The sequence below is a fragment of the Chanos chanos genome, chromosome 10 (genome assembly GCF_902362185.1).
Source record: "Chanos chanos chromosome 10, fChaCha1.1, whole genome shotgun sequence".
Lineage (NCBI taxonomy): Eukaryota > Metazoa > Chordata > Actinopteri > Gonorynchiformes > Chanidae > Chanos > Chanos chanos.
In genome coordinates, this window is record NC_044504.1 from 15,384,576 (window position 1) to 15,405,136 (window position 20,561).

General features: G+C 38.7%; 3 protein-coding genes across 3 annotated transcripts; all 3 read left to right on the forward strand.

The window, feature by feature from the left end:
* The first annotated feature begins 1,941 nt into the window (after positions 1–1,941).
* Positions 1,942–5,129, forward strand: noxred1 (NADP-dependent oxidoreductase domain containing 1). Its single transcript, XM_030787391.1, has 6 exons — positions 1,942–2,111; positions 2,234–2,421; positions 2,787–2,967; positions 3,826–3,980; positions 4,364–4,559; positions 4,982–5,129. The coding sequence occupies exons 1-6, from the start codon at positions 1,942–1,944 to the stop codon at positions 5,127–5,129; spliced, it is 1,038 nt and encodes a 345-aa protein (XP_030643251.1).
* A 1,701-nt stretch (positions 5,130–6,830) lies between these two features.
* Positions 6,831–11,698, forward strand: tmed8 (transmembrane p24 trafficking protein 8). The gene is made up of 6 exons (XM_030787022.1): positions 6,831–6,875; positions 7,424–7,535; positions 7,755–7,854; positions 7,994–8,081; positions 9,436–9,726; positions 10,486–11,698. The coding sequence occupies exons 2-6, from the start codon at positions 7,426–7,428 to the stop codon at positions 10,701–10,703; spliced, it is 807 nt and encodes a 268-aa protein (XP_030642882.1). The 5' UTR covers positions 6,831–6,875; positions 7,424–7,425; the 3' UTR covers positions 10,704–11,698.
* Positions 11,699–13,481: 1,783 nt separating this feature from the next.
* On the forward strand, positions 13,482–19,460 carry LOC115823342 (rab9 effector protein with kelch motifs). Its single transcript, XM_030787392.1, has 12 exons — positions 13,482–13,672; positions 13,838–13,931; positions 14,142–14,252; positions 15,151–15,264; positions 15,714–15,894; positions 16,660–16,782; positions 16,917–17,104; positions 17,968–18,164; positions 18,375–18,466; positions 18,587–18,641; positions 18,892–18,989; positions 19,177–19,460. Exons 1-12 carry the CDS (start codon positions 13,482–13,484, stop codon positions 19,458–19,460), a joined length of 1,728 nt encoding a protein of 575 aa, XP_030643252.1.
* The last annotated feature ends 1,101 nt before the right edge of the window (positions 19,461–20,561 follow it).

Sequence of the window (20,561 nt, forward strand, 5' to 3'; positions counted from 1 at the left end):
AGAGGGACAGAGAAACTGAGGAGGATAAGGGCCTGGAGAGAGAGACTAAAATTAGTATCTCTTATTAGCAGTGCGTGTTTCCAGTCTTATAATGTGCCTTACACCCTCCAGCAGATGTGATAAAGATGCCGAAAATGGAAGAGGGACATGCTCCCCTACCATGCTCTGTCTGTGGTCCATTGGTTAGTCCACACTGTCTAAGATGTCCTGTGATAACCTGTCATCTCCTCTAAGAATGAGGCTTTTCTACCATTTTTGCTATTTGAATTGATGATTTACAGCTTTGAATTTGCTTAAATATTGATTTCTGTACCACAGTTTACTGGTCATAGTGTCTATCACAGTCTTTCCTAAGAATGCAGAAATATTAGTCTTACCGTTATGGTAGATATTATAAAATTGCTCATGTTCATCAAGGAAAATACAAGGAAATAAGGTGACAATGTTATGGAAAAGTGTTTACACCAGGAAAAATCTTTTTAAAAAAAGATTGTTTAATTTAAGAGAACAATACAATGTCATTTTTTGTCATGATCATCGCTTTGGTACTCATGAATAGTGAGAGATACTGGATGTGTTAAAAACCCAGGCCCTTCAAAACAGTGGGTCAGGGAAACAGATAGGCCTAGGTAAACTAAAGCTACAGCACATAACCAAGAACCGTCTAAATCAATGAAAACACTGGGGGGTGGGGGGGTTGACCACATTAGCGAAGGCTCTCTCCATTACCTTGACAGCCTCTTTAACGGGAGGAACTTGCAGCACAGGTATTAATTAATAAAGCATGCATGTGTAATTTGTGCAAAGCATGTTCACCTCACAAAGGAACCACATCATATGTAGGCTATAATTTCATATCCACACTCATATTCATGTGCTGTGCTTGTATCTTTAAATCCTATATATTTGACTGACATAGCAGATGCCTGTTAAGTCTGCAACACTGCAAAATTTGATTCCAGCCATGGATCCTCCAATAATGACTCCAACTCTGAGTTGGCAGCTTCGGCTGAATGTTGTAAGTTCACATAACCATTTCCAAGGGAGTACTGTGATATGTCTAGTGCGTTTCATATTGGTTGGCTTACAAAGTATGACCTGTGCAATTTTAAAGTCCAGGTATCAATTACTCCCCTATTTTTGATGTGCCTTCTTCTTTGATGTCTCTCTTCACTCAGTAATTAAAAACAAATAATTTTATGATTTGTTTCTGTTCCATTTTCGTAGATTCAGAACTTGACTGTCATACTTACACAGGTGGATATATAGGCCTAAATACTGTATATATGGGCTACTTACATCCACCATTGTTGATTGTCAGTATTTACTAAATCATTACATATAAAATTCAGTGCCTCCTGAGTCATTATTTGATGAAAGGTTTAACAAACTGCAAAACTACTATCGTTCTGTTTTAATGATTAGTTTCTATTTAAAAAGAAAAATGCACGTTCATCGTGTTTGCTGTGCCACGCGTCACATTTAGACTTTCTTGTCTTTGTCCGGCACCTCTGACCAAAACATACTCGAGATCACTGACTCTGGGCTGAGCAACAGACCAAATGGATCACGTTTGCATATAAACGATCATGTATGTCTGCGACAAGAAATCAGTAGTACGATAATATACGTAATTTCCAAGTTATTTCTGAGCCTTTGGAAAGTTATTGTTTTTAGCGTCAGCTGTTTGAGCCACACATGGTTTCAGTTTGTTTCAGCAAAATAAAAACCATAACAAAGCGTTGAGTGTGTCCAAATTACCACTGAGGGGTAGTAGTGAGCAGGAAAACTGTCCGCTCTTCACAGAGCCGTCCGTTGCCATAGTCACAACTAGTCACAAATTCGTTTACTTGACACTTACCATATGTAACGTTTTCAAACAGCGACATTAAATGAGATTGGTTGGGACTGAATTTGGTTTGAAAGTAACAAGCATAGAATATGTTGAATAGTAGCAGAGACATCACTGCTAATTTGAAAACACTCACTTTCGAGTGTGGATTAAGTGACAACGAAAACCAGCTGTTGTTTCTGCGTGGTCGATCAGCTGGTTTAGTCATCTGTGGATGTGCACATGCTCTTTTTATCTGTCGGCTTGCCATCTCACTAAGGTACCATAATTTTTGCTGATATTCTTCCTTCCTTCAAAGTACTGTCAATAATTTTTGCTTATATTCTTCCTTCCTTCAAAGTGCTGTCAAAAAAATGTCATATTTTTTGAAAACAGAGAAAGAATATTCATAAAAGCAGAAGATACTGACCAAACACCAGATACTGAGAGGACCTTAAAGACGCAGGGACTCCGTGTTGGTATTCTTGGAGGTGGACATATTGGAAAACAGCTGACGCATCTACTGCTTGAAATGTCAGGCCTCAAACCATCAAGTATTAATGTTTCCACCAGAAGACCTGAGAATTTAGGTAAATGCGCAAACTGATTTAGGAGCACAACAGTCAATAAAATCTGCCCCCTTCCCAGAACTTTCATTCTCATTAGTGTCATTTTGGCATGACCACAAAAAATAATAGCATTTCACACATTTTATCCTGTGTTCCTTTTTAAACCTGTGTCACTTAGGTATTTTATGTGCATGTTTTGCAAAAAGAGCACACATGTGGCAGTGCTTTTGGAGGGATAATATATTGTGAAAACTGATTTAAATTTACATTTAATGTTTTAAGGCAGTTAGCACTTGGTTGAGTATTGTTGAAGTTCCAGCTCCGATCACTGTTACTGACAGCTTACCCCCCCCCCCCCCCCTTTTTTTTTTTGGTGGGAATACTAGAGGAATTTTCTGGAAAGGGCGTTGAGTGTTACTATGACAACCGTCGCCTGGCCACTTGGGCAGATGTGCTGTTCCTCTGTTGCCTACCCTCCCATTTACCACAAGTATGCACAGAGATTCACTCTCACATACCTCCCCACAGTCTCATATACAGCTTCCCTTCTGCGGTGCCCATAAACAGGTAAATGCCCTCCCAGGGTACACATTCCTCTCAGTAATGTTGTTACCTTAACCTGTAATATATAGATTATTCAGCACTAGTTTATTGTGTTATGAATTTGAAATCATATTCATTATATGAATATCAGTCGTGCAATTGTATAGATCTTTGTTTTGTACTTGGTGTTGTATCAACTGAGCAGATCTAACCATTCTTTGCATAGAAAAGCCATTCAGCATTTATGCAAAACAAATACACCATATTATATTTCATTCTGTGCAAGGAAAGATGGTTGTAAATTGGTACAGAGTCATTAAATGTATGTCTCAGTGTGTAGCTAACCTGACACTGTCTACTCAACATCCTCTCTTGCCAAATGGCATAGACACGGAGAAGAGAGTTTAACATCTGCCTCTTGTAATGGAAATGGCTTTGTCTGTTACACATAAAGACGTTTTAGAAAAGCATCAAATGTACGTGTTCGCCATCCGGGAAAACCAATGGGTCTCAGAGAGCTAATGAGAAAAAAAGTTATCGGAGAATTTAAAGCCAGTCATCAGCATTGCCGTTTGTGCAGTTTGCTCATGAGAAATAAACAGGGTGGCATGTTTGCATCTTTTCTGTATCTATTGATCATATTCATGGAAGACAGGATGGGAAAGATTACACTGTGGAAAGACTTTTCTGAGAATTGCGAGGATTTCTGTTTGACTCCTAATTTCTCAAAGACTGACCAAGATGAGCTTAAGCTATAAATGATGTCTTTTTGACTGATAACTGTTACCTATTGGTGGGACATATTAATGAATTGTAGCACTTTGTTTAATAGGTATGCTTATCTCAGCTTTTAAAGGTTATTAAATGATTCTTGTGTTTCAGACTTGCACGTCTCCTCGGTCACAATTTCATCCTCAAACCTCAGTATGACTTTGTAGCTTGTGAGTCAACTGACATATGGCTTTCCGAAAGTTGTGTGACAAAAGCTTTGAAAGATACCAGCATAATAGTTGCCTCATGTCCTCTGTCACTAAAGGGTAAGTCATGATGAAAAGCATAGTACCATACTGTCAGTCTCTGTGTACCTGTATGGGTGATTAATTAGGGGCACTTGCGTATTAATGCAGACCCTCTCAAAATCTGTTTTATTACCCCAAGGCCATTGTAGGAACCAGTAAGTATTCAGAATCAGATTTTATGGTCTCTCATCCTTAGACAATATATGCATCATTAGGAAGCTCTGTATGTCCTGCAGCTTTATCAGTTGTGGGTAGGTTTGCGGTTTGTTCAGTTTGATAATAAAATGAAAAGAATAGAGAATCACCACACTGTGATAAGCTTCACACGGTATGTGTGTTGACCAAAGATATCCATTCTGTTCTCTCTAACAGAAGTTTCCATTAACATTAATTTATTTCAGGGGGTGTCTCCCTGGATCAGATGTGGGTGCCTTCAGTGCTGTATAGCCTCCTGAATATGTGCACTGCTCAAAAAATTGGATCAAGTCAGGCTCTCCAGCTGCTTAACGAGCTGTTTAAGTGCCAGCCATCAGCCAAAACATTCATCTGTCAAAACTTTGTGAATTCAGCTGTTGCAGCAATGCTCACATCTGACAAGTAAGTTTCAGTAGAATTATCCTTACAGTCTCATAAAGCCAGATTCTGGGTTTCAGCCCCAGGGTATTTCGAAAACAGGAAGTCCAGGTGACAAACCCCTTTATTTCCATTCTTCAGTCAAATCTAGTGGCTGAGTGTTAACTAATTTCTGACAGGATAGTTGAAGTGTTGCTATTCAGTTATGAACAGTGATCCTTTTTTTCCAACTTCAGATTAAGTTTTCTAGGGAAGTTATGTGTGTATGCATACAAATTCAAACACAACATATTATTAAATTACTGAACGTTCTACAAACTAGTTTTATTGTTATAATGTTATGAATGTTCTGCATCTTGAAAATGCATCCAAATGTTATATTGGATTTTCTGTAGCAGTTCCTGGCTTTGCTAGTTACATGCATTGATGTCTTTTGTTTTATACAGAATCTTCCCCTGGATTAACTTGGTTGATGTGCAGTCAAAGGAAACTCCATTATCACGTTGTCTGTTGGAGAGTGAAGCTCTGCAGAATCTCATCTCAGCTGCATATTGTTTAATATTTTCAGATCTACCATCAAGGAAAACAGTGTAACAAAAAGTAATGAAAAGAAGGGTGGTGTCTTTACCTCAGAAAATAGTACTTTAACTGATCAGTACAAGACTCTGACTCCAATTCATTACTCTTCTTGTTGTCTTGCTGACGTACTCAAATTGTGTGAAATAAATATTTGAATGAGTTCATGCTGTCAAATTGCCATCAACACAGCCTGTTTAAACTAAAAACAGCAAGATGTCTCAATCCACAGCCTAAAATAAGAGATAATTGCACTGAGGGGAATACCTCTGATACTTTAACCCTGCTGAGACTGTTACACTGTGCTTGTTCAGTACCTCCCTTGTGGCTTCTGACTATATTAGAGTAGTTACAAATGATAGAGACATAGAGACATTTTAACTGCTTGACTCCCTGAACTCAACACTTTTAAATATATGACATTTAGAAGCAAATCTTTGGGTTGAAATTTACCAAGTTATGGTAGTCCTTTTTTGATTGCTGATTGATTGATTGGTTGATTTGGTTGATTGATTGATTGATTGATTGAATGATTGATTGATTGATTCATTGATTGATTGGTGGGTTTATTGGTTTATTAATAGCTTGGAATTTACCAAGCTGTTTTAGCACAGTGCAAAAGCACTTGCAGTAGGCTTGTGCTAAGGTAATGCTAGAAGCACCAGAGCAGTGCCAGAACCTCTAAAACAAGCTTTGCACTCTTAATGCTAAGTGGTTTTGATCAGCTGATTCTCAGTAAAGGTAAAAGAAATCACTCACATAGACTTTCTTATAATGAACATAACTGTAGCTAAGTACAAACAGGCAGCTCAAGGGCTCAAATGACAGGATGTCCTGATCACAGGATGCTCCAACATTTATGGCAGACAATGAGAAAACAAAAAGAAGCTTGAGAAGACTTCCCATTCTGAAGCTTTAATACTATTTACAGCTCTGAATTTTGAGATTAACCTCTGCCTCCTCACTGCCAAACACTAACATTGCAACAGTTCACCTAGGATATTATATTTGTTTTACTTGCAATCAGAGGAGGATTGTGTAATGTTAACAGAATTGTTGTGTAAAATATTATTTGACTCTTTAAAATGTGACCAGCACCAGAATGTCAACCTATGTACGTTTTTTTTTTTTTTTTTTTAATTTTCAGCTTTATAAACACTGGATTAGGACATGGCTATACCAAGACCTGCTGTTGGAAGGGAATTTTGCTTTGCCCTTGTCTTACTTCTTACTGTAACGTGAACCTAACCTTAGCCATAACCAAACCACTAACCCTTACAGTAACCAAAAACTGACAATAACAGTAATGTCTCTTTGAAACATCAGATTTAGCATGTAGGGGACTACATGTGTCGCCACATGTCAGGGGTTTTCAATAACATGAATCATACATAGTACTATGTCATATATTATAGACAGTCCTTAGCCTAGAATAAAAACGACATCAAATCACTGTCAGCAGAGGAAATTTAATAAACAATGTGAATAATGGAAAAAATATTGTGAAAAAATATATAAATGTAACATGTTTACTGGTAGTAAGCATTCAGTTTTACTGACAACATAGTTTACTTGCGTGTCCTCTTCGTTTACAGCTGAAATCCGCCTCTTTCCGTGGAACACGGAAGTGTAAAACCTGTTTTTTTCTACTTGAAGGAGTGTTTCTATTCGTCGCGTCCTTAGCTTGTCATACTTCCCGAGGCATATAATACTGTTCGAGCAACCCTGTTGCTCTCTCACGTATCTTATGACCACGGAGTCCAGGTACGTTATGCGACGACTTTTCAGCGTTATTGCTAACCTGATATGACGTGTAAACCGACCGCTTCCACTTTCGACGTTGTCGTCGAACATTTTTGGCGTAATTTTTGTATGCTGCTGGCGTAACAATATAGACTTACAGTATTTTGTCATCAGACTACTTATTATAAAATGTAATTTGGACTGCAATTGCATGACTTTTTCCTCATTGGCGAGTTTAACGGTGTGCTACTGGTTTAATTTGTAGGCTTTAATATGATTCAAAATGGCTGTTAGAGAAGCACATATTCTTGACATAAGCTTCACAGTTCCACATTTTTCTCGAACATACAAATATGTCATAACATGTGATTTGGAAGTGGATTTGTTGTAAATCCTGTTTATCGAACGATTGTCTTTTGAAAATTTCATCGGCGTATCGTTGCTTTTTAAAACCAAAGCCGACCACCTCAGTGATATGAAGGTATGCTAAGGTTTGTAGATTACGTTTTATATGAACTACTGAGTTGCAGTGTTGTAGTAGCATCTCGATTGTGTTTTTTCCTTTGAAGAGATGGCGAAATTAGAGGCGACATCGGAGCTTCAGTCGAGACTGTCCTCTTTGTCGGTTTCATCTTTTCCAGGAATATCCTCGAAAAATTGCGAAACAAACCCACTTGATAGGTATGCTGTATCCAGCGCATAGGCATCGGCCTACATTTCGACGTTATATGATGCATTGCTAGACTGAAGCAGTGTTTCATTGCACGTTATTTTGTCAGTGTGTCTTTACCATGTGAGCAATATTATATTTATATATTTTTACTCATATTTCGACCGAATACTGCAGGAATACTATACACTGTGTCCTTTTCCCTCCCTTTTTTTCTGTTACCTTTGAAGACTTCAAAGCACAGATCTTTCAAAGACAATTATCCCTCCTGCCAGTCAAATTAAAATGGATGACAACAGCAATACAAAAAGTTTTCAGCAGCTTTCTGAGGTATAAATCAAAATGTTTAAACCACAGATTTGCATACTTTTCATAAATGTTAGTGTCTGATTTATTCCAGATCTAATGTGTGTGTGTGTGTGTGTGTGTGTGTGTGTGTGTGTGTGTGATTGTTTGCCACGCTGAGCAGGAGCCGTCCCCTGGGCAGGCTGCAGGAGGAGGTGACTTGGAAGAAAGTGCCACCGATGAAAAAGCACAGCTCCCTGGTGAGAGAAGGGGTATGCTCATTCCCCTGTACACATTAAGCTGTTGAAACTTTAAGACTATCTTTCATCATAGCCTCCTGAGATTTAAAGAAAAATCCCAGTATGATTCTAAGACTGGTATCGGGAGGGAACTGAGCTGTGCTCTCAGGCCTTTTTCCTCGTTGACATCTCTGGAACCTAACCCGAGTCTTCAAGAAACACAAACAGCTCATTATCAAAACTTACTGGTACTGCTCCAATTATTGGATTTACTTTCCAGGAGTTTTGTTTTTCATATTGATTTGTTATCCAATCATACACACAAAAATCTCTCAGTATTCCTGAGGTGGTGTGTTTTCCAGGCATTTTCTCATTTTAAATTTCATAATATTTGTGTTGAGCTGATCGGGTGTAATACTCCTTGTGACATTCCTTGTCACTGTTAAGCAGTTGATCTTGAACTACTTGGTTCACTGATTGTGTTCATATGGTGTCTAAGCTCAGTCAAGTTCTATTTATTTCTTCCCAATAGATACCTAAAACCATCACAGCTTTCCTCACATTCCATTGCTTTGTTAGATTAGGTTTTTGTTTTTTTAGGTACTTTTCTTTTCCTTTTGAGACACTCCATCAGGTTTAGACTTAATGGACGTATTGTAAGAGTACAAAAAGTTTGAAAATGACATGGATCACACATAGAGAAGAGATGACACACCATGCACCGTAAGTGTACACATCACCTTCTTTTCTATGCATCAACCCTTAAGCTTTTATTCAGCCATTATTAATCTGATTACAGGTCATATTTTGTCTGTGTCGAACCCATCTTGTTTGCATGTTAAGCCAGTGAAATTATCGTTATCATTTTTTTTTTAAGTAATTTTCTCATTTTTAAATGAGCCAATTTTCCCATTGTCAGGTGAAGGCCTTTTGAAATTTCTTGCCACAAACATAGTACGGGGTACTCACAGCTCTGTAGTTCTTGGCAGGATATGGTTGAAGTCCTTTATATATGTGTTGTGATGTATGGTTGTGAGTTTGTTGGTGCTCAGTGAAGAGCAGAGAGAGAATACATTCTTAATGGGTGTATATTAAGTTATGAGGTTTGAAACATATTCAAATGCATATATGTGGAGAATATAGAAAGCAGTTTACAAACAAAAAAGTTCTTCCCTCTCGTGTCTGTGAGCCAAAAACTGCCTTAAGATACCCTAACCCATTATATTCTATTTTATTATACGTATCTGGCAAATATTGTCTGTATTTTAATAAGTTTTTTACAGTTAACTAATGGACCCCTACATTGTTTCTCCATTGACGTCAATGTCAATCCATTTATTCGACCATCCACAAAAGGCAAGTTGACTTACATTTTGTCCTGTCGTAGCCCTACCACCATTAAAACCAGCTTCAACATGGACTTCCATGAACCTGAAAGATCTGAAAGCTAAACTACGTCAGGAGAAGGACAGTGTGGTGACAGTCTACCGCGGTGACATTATGACTGTCCACGTGCCCACCGTGCCGGAAGCCAAGCGTGTATGCTGGGAGTTTGCCACTGACGGCTATGATATTGGTTTTGGGGTCTATTTTGACTGGTCACCCGTCACCAGCCGAGCGATAACTGTTCACATCAGTGAATCCAGCGATGATGAGGATGAAGAAGATGAATTGGAAGGTCAGTAAATTGTTCCCTCCTTTTGTTTAGAGGTTGTGGCAAGGTGTAGATATTGGGCTGAATTTCCATACTTAAAAAAAAAAATCTCTCTGTGGGACTGTAAGGCTAATGAGAGAGGCAGGACAGTTCATTTTGTTCTTGAATCCTACATGTCTTTAAATGTCTGTTCCTCTGAGATTCTACAGAGGATCAAAAGGTGACCTAATGATGCCATTCACATCGTGAAAGCATGATGTATTTATGCGGGTTCAGTTTTTTTGTATGTTTTTTGACATAAGGATATGTAGCATTGTTCGCCTTAAATCCACCTTCAGTTAGTTTCGCTTTGAAAGGAAAACTGATCCACATAGTACTTTATCCTGAAGTCTGCATACATTATGTTGATTCTATCACAGAGAACGTACTTAAGCCAGTTAAAACGCTTAAAGATCAGTGGGTACAAGTAATCGTAAAATTGGATCAGGCTCTATGACTTACTAAATATCTACATGCTGTTTTATTTACATTCTAAAGCTCATAACAGTACCTGATGTCAATTATAAAATCATTTTAAACCATTATTTCCGAGGCCGAAAAACATTGCTGTATTGTCGTACAAATTAGCTTGCAGTTTCACTTTGAATGTGGTTAGAAATGTGTGTTTATACACACTTTTCTAGGAAGAGCCAGTTTAACAGGCTTCAGGTGAACATTGTGATCAGCACCGTGCCACTGCGATCAATACACCGGGTGCAGAACATTGTGTCTGTCGTCTTACAGGACCTGTTGTTCCTGGAGACGTGGAAAAGGGCTCCAAATCTGTGTCCAACACTCACCTGGGAGAAATCTTGCCTGTTTATCGCCAAGACAGTCACCTGGCAGTACAAGGAGGTAGTCACGAATTTCCTGGAGAGGGCACATACCTTCTAAAGTTTGATAACTCTTACTCTTTATGGAGGAATAAGACTCTGTATTACAGAGTTTACTACAGTGCCTGAAGAATCAAGTCCACAAGCGGAGATGAATGTTTCAATCATATCTATTTTTGACCCTATATATATAGTATTATACCTAGCACTGTGTACATAGAATATGCTATTGTTAACTCTTTGTGCATTCTTATATTTTATTGACAAGGCATCATAAATCTGATGGGATCAAGCAGTGAAGGGTTCTGGGAGATTCTTGCTAATGTGTTTGAATGCGTTTTTAAAAGTGAAAGAGATAATGAAAGCTTTTGTGTATAGTATATGTAACATGTTCGAGTTTGTGTAATGTGTTAATTTTGAATGCTGTGTGTTAAAGAGGTCATGTAAGGTGCCCATATATGTTTTATTAGCTATTTTCTTTTTCTTCTACTGTCATGTGTCCTCTGTCCACACAGGGTAACTATGACCTCACTCATCAGGGAAAAGCGTAGTTCAGGTTTGGATATCAGTTAAATCAGGTCGAAAGCCCAAATAGAGAGAAATACGATTTGTACTGTCTCAATCTGAAAACCAGTGACAATGACGGGAGCAGTAAACTGGTAGAAAGTAGTATGGTTCGTATTGTAGAAGCTGTGATGTCCATAGAGCAAAGCATCTACACTTTGTATTGCTAGCTGTTGCTGAACTTTCTTTGCTTGCTCAGTGCTTATATAGTGAAGTGATTTTTCATCTGGTCATTCATTAGTCATCCATTAGTCATGTATTAGACCTTTATTTAGTAAAGTCTTTATCATTTGCTTAAGATTGTAGCTTACAGAAAACCAGTAATATATTTTTCAAGATATTTATACGCATAAATAATGACATTTCTAGATTTGCTCTCAGGCACAAGTATGGTGCCCACAAGTCTCCAATCAAAACTATCTAAGACTGAGATGAGAATATGACTGAAATTTTACAGTGAAATATTACAAGCAGATGTTGTCAGGACCTTCCTACAGTGTAACTGTTTTGGACTTTTCATCTCAGCAAGACTCAATATAGTCAAAAAACAACAAATTCAATATATATATATATATATATATATATATATATATATATATATATATATATATATATATATATATATATATATATATATATATTTTTTTTTTTATCTAAGTAACAGTTTTCATTTGTATTGTGTGGTGGCAGATTACATTGTTAAATTATTGTTATAATGAAATGGCTGTTAAATTAGTCGCTTAACACACTGACCCTGTAAATAGGAGCAGCTTGCTGTTTATGACTCAGTGAAGGCCATTTCCTATCACAAAAAGCCAATACCTTATATAACCTGTTCAATATTGACACTCACCATGCTCTTTGTTTCTCTGGATATGACGGAGTTGCTTGATACTTGTTTGGTCCCTGGGCAGTCTCTTGTAGAAAGCAATGCTTGATAATGCTTCACTGTGCTTTTAAATCGTTTTATAATTGGGGAAGAAAATAGTACTGTCATTTTGATCCTCCCTGCTGATCCTCATTGTGTATGTCTAAAGTGCAATAATCTACATGACTCTGAAATGAAAGGTTGTTTTTTTTGTTGTTGTTGTTTTTTATGTGTCATCCTTTTCTTGTCTCAGTTGCTGAATACCAAAATCACACAGTCCATATGTACAGCGTGGAGTTCTACCCTCACATGGGTTGTCCTGCAGGATTAGAGCAGGATTGTCTGTGTCCCACTCATTCCCAATTGCACATATCCAAAAGCAACAAATGAACTGTGCTGCTAAAATATCCAAAGCTACTGCCAAGATGCTTTCATTGTCTTTGCTGCTTTTTTGTTTGTGTTACCAGTGCTTTAACTTTTATTTCTTTTTTGCTGTTTTGGTCTAATAAACATTGTCAAACCATTCAGTCTGGTCATTGTCATCTTGGTAGTACCTGTTTGTCACAAGCAGAAAGGAATTACCAATAATTTTTGTGCACACAGACTTCAGTTGTAGTCTGCTGTTTTCTGACTGGTTGATTTCCACTTAAAGAGTAGAGGTTTTGCGAGTGAGAAGTGGGAAGTGCGTCGTGTGTGTAGTGTTTTAAAAGAATTGGTTTAAATAACGTAGTGCGTCACCATAAGGTTGTGGGGTTGGAATTTTATTTTCTGGGAGTAGTGGGGTCACTGATGTGATGAGGAGCTGGATTTATGCTACACGAACAAAGACAATAAAAATCAAAGTGCATCATATGTAATTCATGATAAGTGTTAAGGTGTCTAAGATGACTGCAGCTGACGTGCTGTTGAGTCATAATCTCTCTCGCTTTGTAATCAGAGTTATTGAGCTCGATGACCCCCGATTAATCATGGTATTGATAGCCATGAACCCAGTTCTAATTTAAGAGCATTCCATTTGAAGAAATACAGCCTTATTTAATGTGCCGAAATTTAGCAAAGATGACAATCATGTACGTGTGAACGTCACAACCCTAAAGACACCCCACTGCGCAAAAGATCTATTTAAGTAACGCCCATGGGAAAATGTCTTTCCCTGCGGGCAAGTGTGGGTACCTGGAACACGGAGGAGGCATGGTACAAAAAAAGAGAAATACGATTTCCCAAAAATAACAAAATAAAATAAGCGATGGGAAAAGTAAACTTTTTTGCCTTGTGGTCCTTACGTGAGGCACCTCGTCAATTTATTTGGTAGGCAAATATGACCTGAGTTTTAAAAAAAATTCTTTTAGAGAAATTTATTTTATATCCAAGAAATCTGTTGTGACACGATGGTTTTGACGATGCTTCAAGCGTACTGCTCCTCGGCTAATGTACACATTTCGTCAAATGTTTTAAGTCAGCTCTGTCGTTTGGCAATGTCTGTACGCAGCAAGTCCAACCGCTCCAGCTACCAGGTACACATGCCGCTTCCACTGCCCAAACAACTCGTGATCTTCAGCCTCGGAGAGTGGACATCCTTCTCCGACGACACGACAATCTCGATTGACGTACAGGTTAGCCAAGATGTCAAGCCACAGAGAATCGGGACTCTCTCACCTGACTCACGGTAGGCCTTAACTGAGTTGGCATCCATGCACGCGTTACTGGCACTGGTTAGGAACAGAAAATATGAATTTAAGTTTATGAATAACTTAAGTTTAAATCTGCACCATCTTGCCCGGTTTTGTACAGTTTGTAATACTTTTCACAACTCCGTGACATATCCGTGAAGGTGCCTTATCTGGGAGGGAGACTGGACACTTGACCTTCTCAACGAGGCATCAGAGAAGAGGAAAAGAGGAGTTTACGCTAAAGTGTTGCTCACTGTTTGTGGCGAGGTGTAGTTTTTCCCATCCTATTGTGGTTTCACAATGAATGAATCATCTATGTTCAGAATAATTGATCTATAGTTGGGAGTAGCTTACAGAAACATGATTTCTTGTATTTGTTGTATTTAGTGTGTTTTAATGACGGGGCTAATTTGGATTTATCGCTTATTCATGGTGTGTGGATTCCGGGGTCTGTTCATATTCTAGGTGAGAGCCAGCTTTGTCAGCAGCACACCACTGGTGCCAAGGAAACGCCCTGCTCCAGACCAGTCCTCTAATCTCTCACCTTCATTGCTTAGCAGTGGTGAAAGTCATATTGTGAGTTGTTCGAACCACATCACGGTACCTTCGTAAGGTTTTTTTTTCTTTTGCTGAAGTCTCAGCAGTTCGCCTTCTCTTGTCCAGTCACTCCTTGTCAAGTCAGATTTTATAGTACTCTTTATAGTGTTTGAGAATCTTTTTTCAGTTGTCACCGTTTAAATTGCGTTTCTAAATCCCAATATTGTAGGCAAAGGTTATATAGAAGGATCTACTGAAACAAATTACAGCAAGTCAAAAATGTAAACATTTCAATGGTAAAATCTCAAAAATCTTAATGGCACCACCTGATGTCCAAAGTATATATTGCACTTTCAATATATAACAAAAAAGGAATATTTATTACACTTTTTAAGTATGGTCTATGTAGCTACCTTAGCTATTGTTAAAAATTGTTATTCGTGATTTCGATCCTGAATAGTTCTTGGAAAATTGACATTTAATCTCAGAAATGTAAACAAATACAGCAATCTGAGCAAAGCCATATAAGTAAAGCAGCAATGGGCAGACCCACATTCAACCACAATGACCTTTGACACCTAAGAGAAATATTCTTTCTCAAATTATTTTCCTTTCATTGTATTCATTCATTATTTTGTGTTTTAGCATCTAACATAACATATTTTTATTTTTAATTTTTTGTCTTCAAAGTCCATACATTAATTCTTTCAGAGTGTATAATTTGTCTTATTCCTGTGTAACAGTTTAATATGTGGTTATAATCCAATGTCCAAACCAGTGTCTCCAGATGCAGAATATATTTTAAACAGCATGATAAATAGATTTGTAATCAGTTTTTCTTGTTTTGTCACATATCTGTCATCTGGCCCTCTGACTAGTTCAAATGCATGTTTATACTGAAGTACCCTTTATTGTTGTTGGCCATCCATTTACCTAGATAAAGACACAGAAATCGGCACTCGAGGAAAGTGTCAGCTACGCAGACCTCAAAACAGATAAAGGGGAAACTCAGGACATCTCTTTGCCTAAAATTCGGGGAGTATGGCCTACGGTAAGAAAATCTCTCCTGTGTTTACAGATTGACTCCCAGCAGTTCAGCACATAAAATAATGGCAAATACACTTTTAATTTTCCATGTTAAGAACGCTATTTAAATCTTATGTAATTGGTTGCATTTCTGCCCTGACATGTACTGGACAGACTAGTTATGCAAGAACAGTACAGATGCTTTAGCCCCTGCAGGGCTCAGTAGATGTCTTAATGCTTCTGAACCAAACACTTTTCCTGACTGCTTGACATTTAATGAGTCAGAATACCTGACATTAACCTGAGCTTGTTTCCAGTGCAGTTATCAGTTTTCTCCATACCTGCATTTGCTTGTGTGTGTCTGTTTAGAGTGCTGTTACTGCTCTCCTCCTCTCTCTCTCCCTCTCCCTCTCTCTCTCTCGCACTCTCTCTCTCTCTCTCTGGCCTCATTTCTATGGATATGGTGTTTTGAAGGATAAAACCCCCAGAAGGACAGTCATTGGAAGAAGGGGCCACATTTGGAGCTCAGAGAATTTGGAAGGCTCCCAGAATTCAAGCAAAGCTGCCAGTCCCAAAAAGCGGAAACTAAGCACAATGTCTGCACCAAACAGTGATGAAGAGAATGCTAACAAGAGAAGAAAGAGCTGGAGGAAAGGTAAGTATGTTCCGTTCTGCCCTGTTCCGTTCTGCCCTGTTCCGTTCTGCCCTGTGTTGAACAGTAATTTAGGTTCTTTTAAATGCATTGCTTCTTTTGGAACTTTATATTACTAATAGATGTAAAGCAGTTTTTCAAATACATTTTTTCCTGTTGTTAAAAGTCCTGTTAAAAGTGTGAATGATGTTTGTTGATTTTACCAGTATTGTTCATTGTTCATGGATTAATTACATCTAATCAGTTGGCCATGTAAGGCTAACAGCAAACGTTTATTTGTATTTGCAGCTGTTGGACAAATCTGTAAACATGCTCTCCTTTGTCCTCTGCCTAATTAAGTATTATTTGAAGCCTGTTAATAAGAATACCATTTGCCTTTCGTAACTCGACCGATATTCGTCAGGCAGGTTACATGTGGAGTAAGTATGTGTGTGAGTACATGTTTGTGTGAGTGTCTTTGCATGTATGAATGTGCTGTTTTTGCCCTGGACATTTAAGCCTGAGCCTTGTGAATTAAAGATTAAACTACTCAGTTGTTTCAATGGAACAGTTATGCACGACCATCACACATACTTCATATGTGATCTTCGACCAGGTGGTCTAATAGTTGAATTAAGTTTGTGTGCTTAGTAATTACCCTTTTTCGTCAGGTTGTTTTTCCTGATTGCTCACAAGCAGTCAGTAATACATTTGTCTCTTTGGGTAAAGACAAAAGAGGCAGTTGATTGTGAGTTTATTTGAAATGAAATCTTTTTCCGTTAATATCAGATTGTCCATCAGAGCGCTGGAGCCATACCATGTGTCTCAGTGATCCTGAAACGGCTGTTGTGATTGGAGGAGAGACTGACGACCAGACCCTTTGTAAAGACTCTATGTGGAAGCTGGAGATAGGTTTGTGAATGATGTAACACAATAATGTTACTAAGAAAAGTTGTTTCTACAGGTTGGCAGAGGTATCAAGAACATTAGGCTTTTTTCTCTTGTTTGAATTTGTTAAATTGAACCCTTGAATTTGTCCTTTCCAGAAAGTGACTTCTGGTTCCCCATGGATTCCTCTATGTCTGGACCTTGTCCTCTGAATGCTCGAGGGCACTCTGCGACCTTTGACCCAGAATCAAAGGTTATCTACGTATATGGTGGACTGAGAGAAGGTCAGCGTTTCAGTGACGTTTACATATTGGACACTAAGACCTGGAAGTGGAGACTCATAAATGTGAGTTTGTTAATAGAATACCACTAATCTGTGATATTAACGTTATTTGGATCTCTCTCAGATGTGGCCAGCAATAGATGAAATACATGGTAATATAACAGGCATGTCTCAGCCATTCTACTCATTGCAAATGACATATTTTGCTGCCACAGTGTTCTTTGTGACCAAGGCTTTTATTTGACTGAATGGGCCCAAAACATATTACACAGGGCCCAGGAGTGGTTCTTTGGGCTGTCTCAAATAGGCCTCCATTAGGCAGTGCCATTGACAACTCCTGAAAAGAGGGAAAGTATATAAATTAAAGCGTATGAAAGAGGAAATGGTTCAGTTTCTCCAAGGCTATTCAATCACAAATTCAAATGGGGCCAGATTTCAAAACCAGGCATTTTTCGTCGCCCAGAAATTTTGGGCAGCCTACTTACATCTACGTATTTATTTGATTAATTTTATGTGGCTAAGCAAGATGTTTACAGTGCTGTAAAGCAGACATATATGTATGGTAAATCGCCCTAATGCTGTTATATTGTATAGATCAGCACTCACAGAATGCATCTTGTCCAATCAAATCATTCAGCTGGACTAACTAACTGTTGTATGATTTGAAATTGACTGCAATCACTTCTGGGTCATTGGAGATCACTTTTAGGTTGGATGTGGCCCACAGGCCGCTGGTTGAGTGGACTTGAATGAGTCTGTGTTTGTTTAAGAGGCCTTTACACACTTAAACATATCTCTAGTTATGGGGGCCAAAATTTGTTCCATCACTTGAAACACAGCCAACATGAAAGGGAAAAATGTGGTCCTTGACTCAGCTGACCTGGAAATATAGATTAAATATGGACCCATTTTTCATTTTCTGCCAGGCAAAAGGCAAAATTCCAACCTTGGCATACCATAGTGCCACCATCTATAAGAAAGAGCTGTTTGTCTTTGGAGGGATTCAGCCCAGTCGACATCCTGCAGGACAGGCTTGCAGCAATGCACTGTACATCTTTAACCCTGAATATGAGCTGTGGTACCAGCCAATCACAGAGGGTGAACGCCCTCTACCCAGGTTTGGGTGAGTAGTCTTTTGCAATTTATATGCAACTGCTTTTGATTCTAATGTCCTGTTGGGAAAACCACGCTTACCACCATGGTAGTGTTATATAACACAATTTGGGACTAGAATCTTACTACAGAAATTTGTCAGAACCAAATTTGTATTGTTTGTGTATACTTAAGTGTCTGTTTTTGAGAGAACGTGATGAATTCTCTGTTTATTGAGCAGGCATTCAACTACGCTACTCTCTAACAAGTTAATCATATTTGGTGGCAGAAAGACAGCAACCTACCTGAACGATCTCCATGTCCTTGATCTTGGTAATGGCATTACGTGCTTTGCCATAGACCATGCAATATACATATCTATATAGACATACAGATGTAGATATTATTCAAAGCACATAACTCAAAGGAATAATGTTGTCTTTTTTGGAAAAGGCTTCATGGAGTACAGTACTGTGAAGTGTGCAAACATGGCACCATTGCCCCGCGGGTGAGAACAGAGTCATTGCATTATGTAGAGTGTGGATGCTGGGCTTGGGTTTTGTTGGGGGGGTTGTTGGGGTCGGGGGGGGGGGGGGCATATTTTGTTGGTGTGTCTTTGTATAGCACCAGAATGAACACACAAAGTTTACTAGCAAATAAAATGGACAATGATTAGTTGAATGAATTTGTCCAGTCTTTACAGCATCAGCTGCGCCGTGGTGTGTTTGTGACTGGGTTTCTGTCCTTGTTGTGATTAGATTCCATGCAGCTTTGCCTGTGTCAGACAACAGGATTCTGATCAGTGGAGGCTGCAGTGCCATAGGAGCCTTGCAAGACCTTCACCTCTTCAATCTGGGTAAGTCAACCTTATCTGAAGCATTTGACTGCTCTAACCTACACTGTGACATACTCTGTTGGTATGTATAGTCCAGGTTTATAGTTTAGTTTGGAGTTTGGATGGGAAAATTTCAAATTTGTCTTCATGCATTCTCCAGTGGTACTACACAGACTGATATGGGCAATGCTGTTTTTGTATCCTACAGATACCAATTTGTGGACTTCATTGGTTTGTCAGTCTCTCTGCACCAAGCCTCGTGCCGGCCACAGTCTGATTAGTTTGGGAGGTACCACTGCTATATCCACAGACCAATGCAAACAGAAGAAAGGGCAGAACACCTCATCCGCTATGCAGCATACCATCTTAGTGTTTGGGGGTTCAGACTGCGCTGGAACTTTTTACAGTGACACAGTCAAATGTACTGTTGAAATCCCTGCTGAAGAGACAATGGACCACACAATGAAATGTGCTACAAAAACATGTCCTTGAGGATTTCAGTTATAATGTCATGGTCAAGACATGCTCTGGGTAACATGATGACATGGATGACTGTGTACAAGTCAGGGATTGTGTTTTGCCAGACACAGTCAGCTGACACACTTAGGCACATTAGATTTTAAAATGACGATCAAGCGATTGTGTCTTTACTGTGATCGTTATGGATCGTTCCATTTTCCCTGATGCTTACGGCTAATGGGCTCTGCTGTCTCTTAATGAGGGAGACTGTTGGATCTCTTCTGGGCTTTTGTCTGTACCGAATTCCAAAGGTCTCCAAGCCTTGAATCCTGGCACTTCCTACGGGCCTCTTTTAACCTCCACTTTGTTTTTTTTTTTTCTTAAAAGTCGCCCTGGTTTAGACAAGCACTCCCCATGCTGATGTCTGAATTCCTCATCCAGAGATTTAGCACAGATACCAGACTTTTGGTCGAGCCCTGTGTTACATAAACATGCCTCATTCCATAAATCAAGGTTTTGAGGGACCTCTGAATATTGGGGTTTATTAGGTTGGAATACAATTCGTCCAGACTGTGACTTTCCAGAGGGAGGATTCCCTACCCTGGAGTTAGAAAATACGGCATTTTGACCCAGACCGCTGTTAGACTGGAGAGGGAGAAGAATTTCCTCTCTGCAGATGAACTGCTGTTATTACTCGTGTCAACAGGAACTGCCATTTAATTCTGCCTAAGCCAACTGGCCGCAAGATGCACCTTATATTCTCTCAATTTTTTAACGAGGATTCATCTTTTTAAATTTTTACTTTAACAGCTGGTTTGCAGCTATGAAAAACTACTTGTGTTTGTCTCTAGACGATTAGAACAACTCCCATTTACTGAAGCTTGTGTAGCATAATCAGAGAGAAATTGAGAGGTGATTTTTGTAGTTTTGTACAATAAATGTTCCATTTTGTCTGTATTTGCATGCACTAATTCTTTTCACTTGTTTGCATTGTGAGTGTATTTTTCCATGGCAAATTCACAGGTGTTTCAATTTTTTATGTGGGTAAATGTTCTCTCTGAAAGTGGTGTTTTTTTCCCCAAGATTTTCACAGCTCAGAAATAAACAGTTTCAGCCCATTTTTAAATGATTTGC

Excerpts from the sequence above, each read along its gene's own strand:
- noxred1 (XM_030787391.1), top strand. The coding sequence starts at position 1,942 with ATGTTGAATAGTAGCAGAGACATCACTGCTAATTTGAAAACACTCACT. Across the intron at positions 2,112-2,233 it reads CGGCTTGCCATCTCACTAAG|AATATTCATAAAAGCAGAAG; the intron begins GTACCATAATTT and ends AAACAGAGAAAG. Across the intron at positions 2,968-3,825 it reads TCTGCGGTGCCCATAAACAG|ACTTGCACGTCTCCTCGGTC; the intron begins GTAAATGCCCTC and ends CTTGTGTTTCAG.
- tmed8 (XM_030787022.1), top strand. The coding sequence starts at position 7,426 with ATGGCGAAATTAGAGGCGACATCGGAGCTTCAGTCGAGACTGTCCTCT. Across the intron at positions 7,536-7,754 it reads GAAACAAACCCACTTGATAG|ACTTCAAAGCACAGATCTTT; the intron begins GTATGCTGTATC and ends TTACCTTTGAAG. Across the intron at positions 8,082-9,435 it reads GCTCCCTGGTGAGAGAAGGG|CCCTACCACCATTAAAACCA; the intron begins GTATGCTCATTC and ends GTCCTGTCGTAG.
- LOC115823342 (XM_030787392.1), top strand. The coding sequence starts at position 13,482 with ATGTCTGTACGCAGCAAGTCCAACCGCTCCAGCTACCAGGTACACATG. Across the intron at positions 13,673-13,837 it reads ACTCTCTCACCTGACTCACG|GTGCCTTATCTGGGAGGGAG; the intron begins GTAGGCCTTAAC and ends ATATCCGTGAAG. Across the intron at positions 15,895-16,659 it reads AAGAAAGAGCTGGAGGAAAG|ATTGTCCATCAGAGCGCTGG; the intron begins GTAAGTATGTTC and ends CGTTAATATCAG.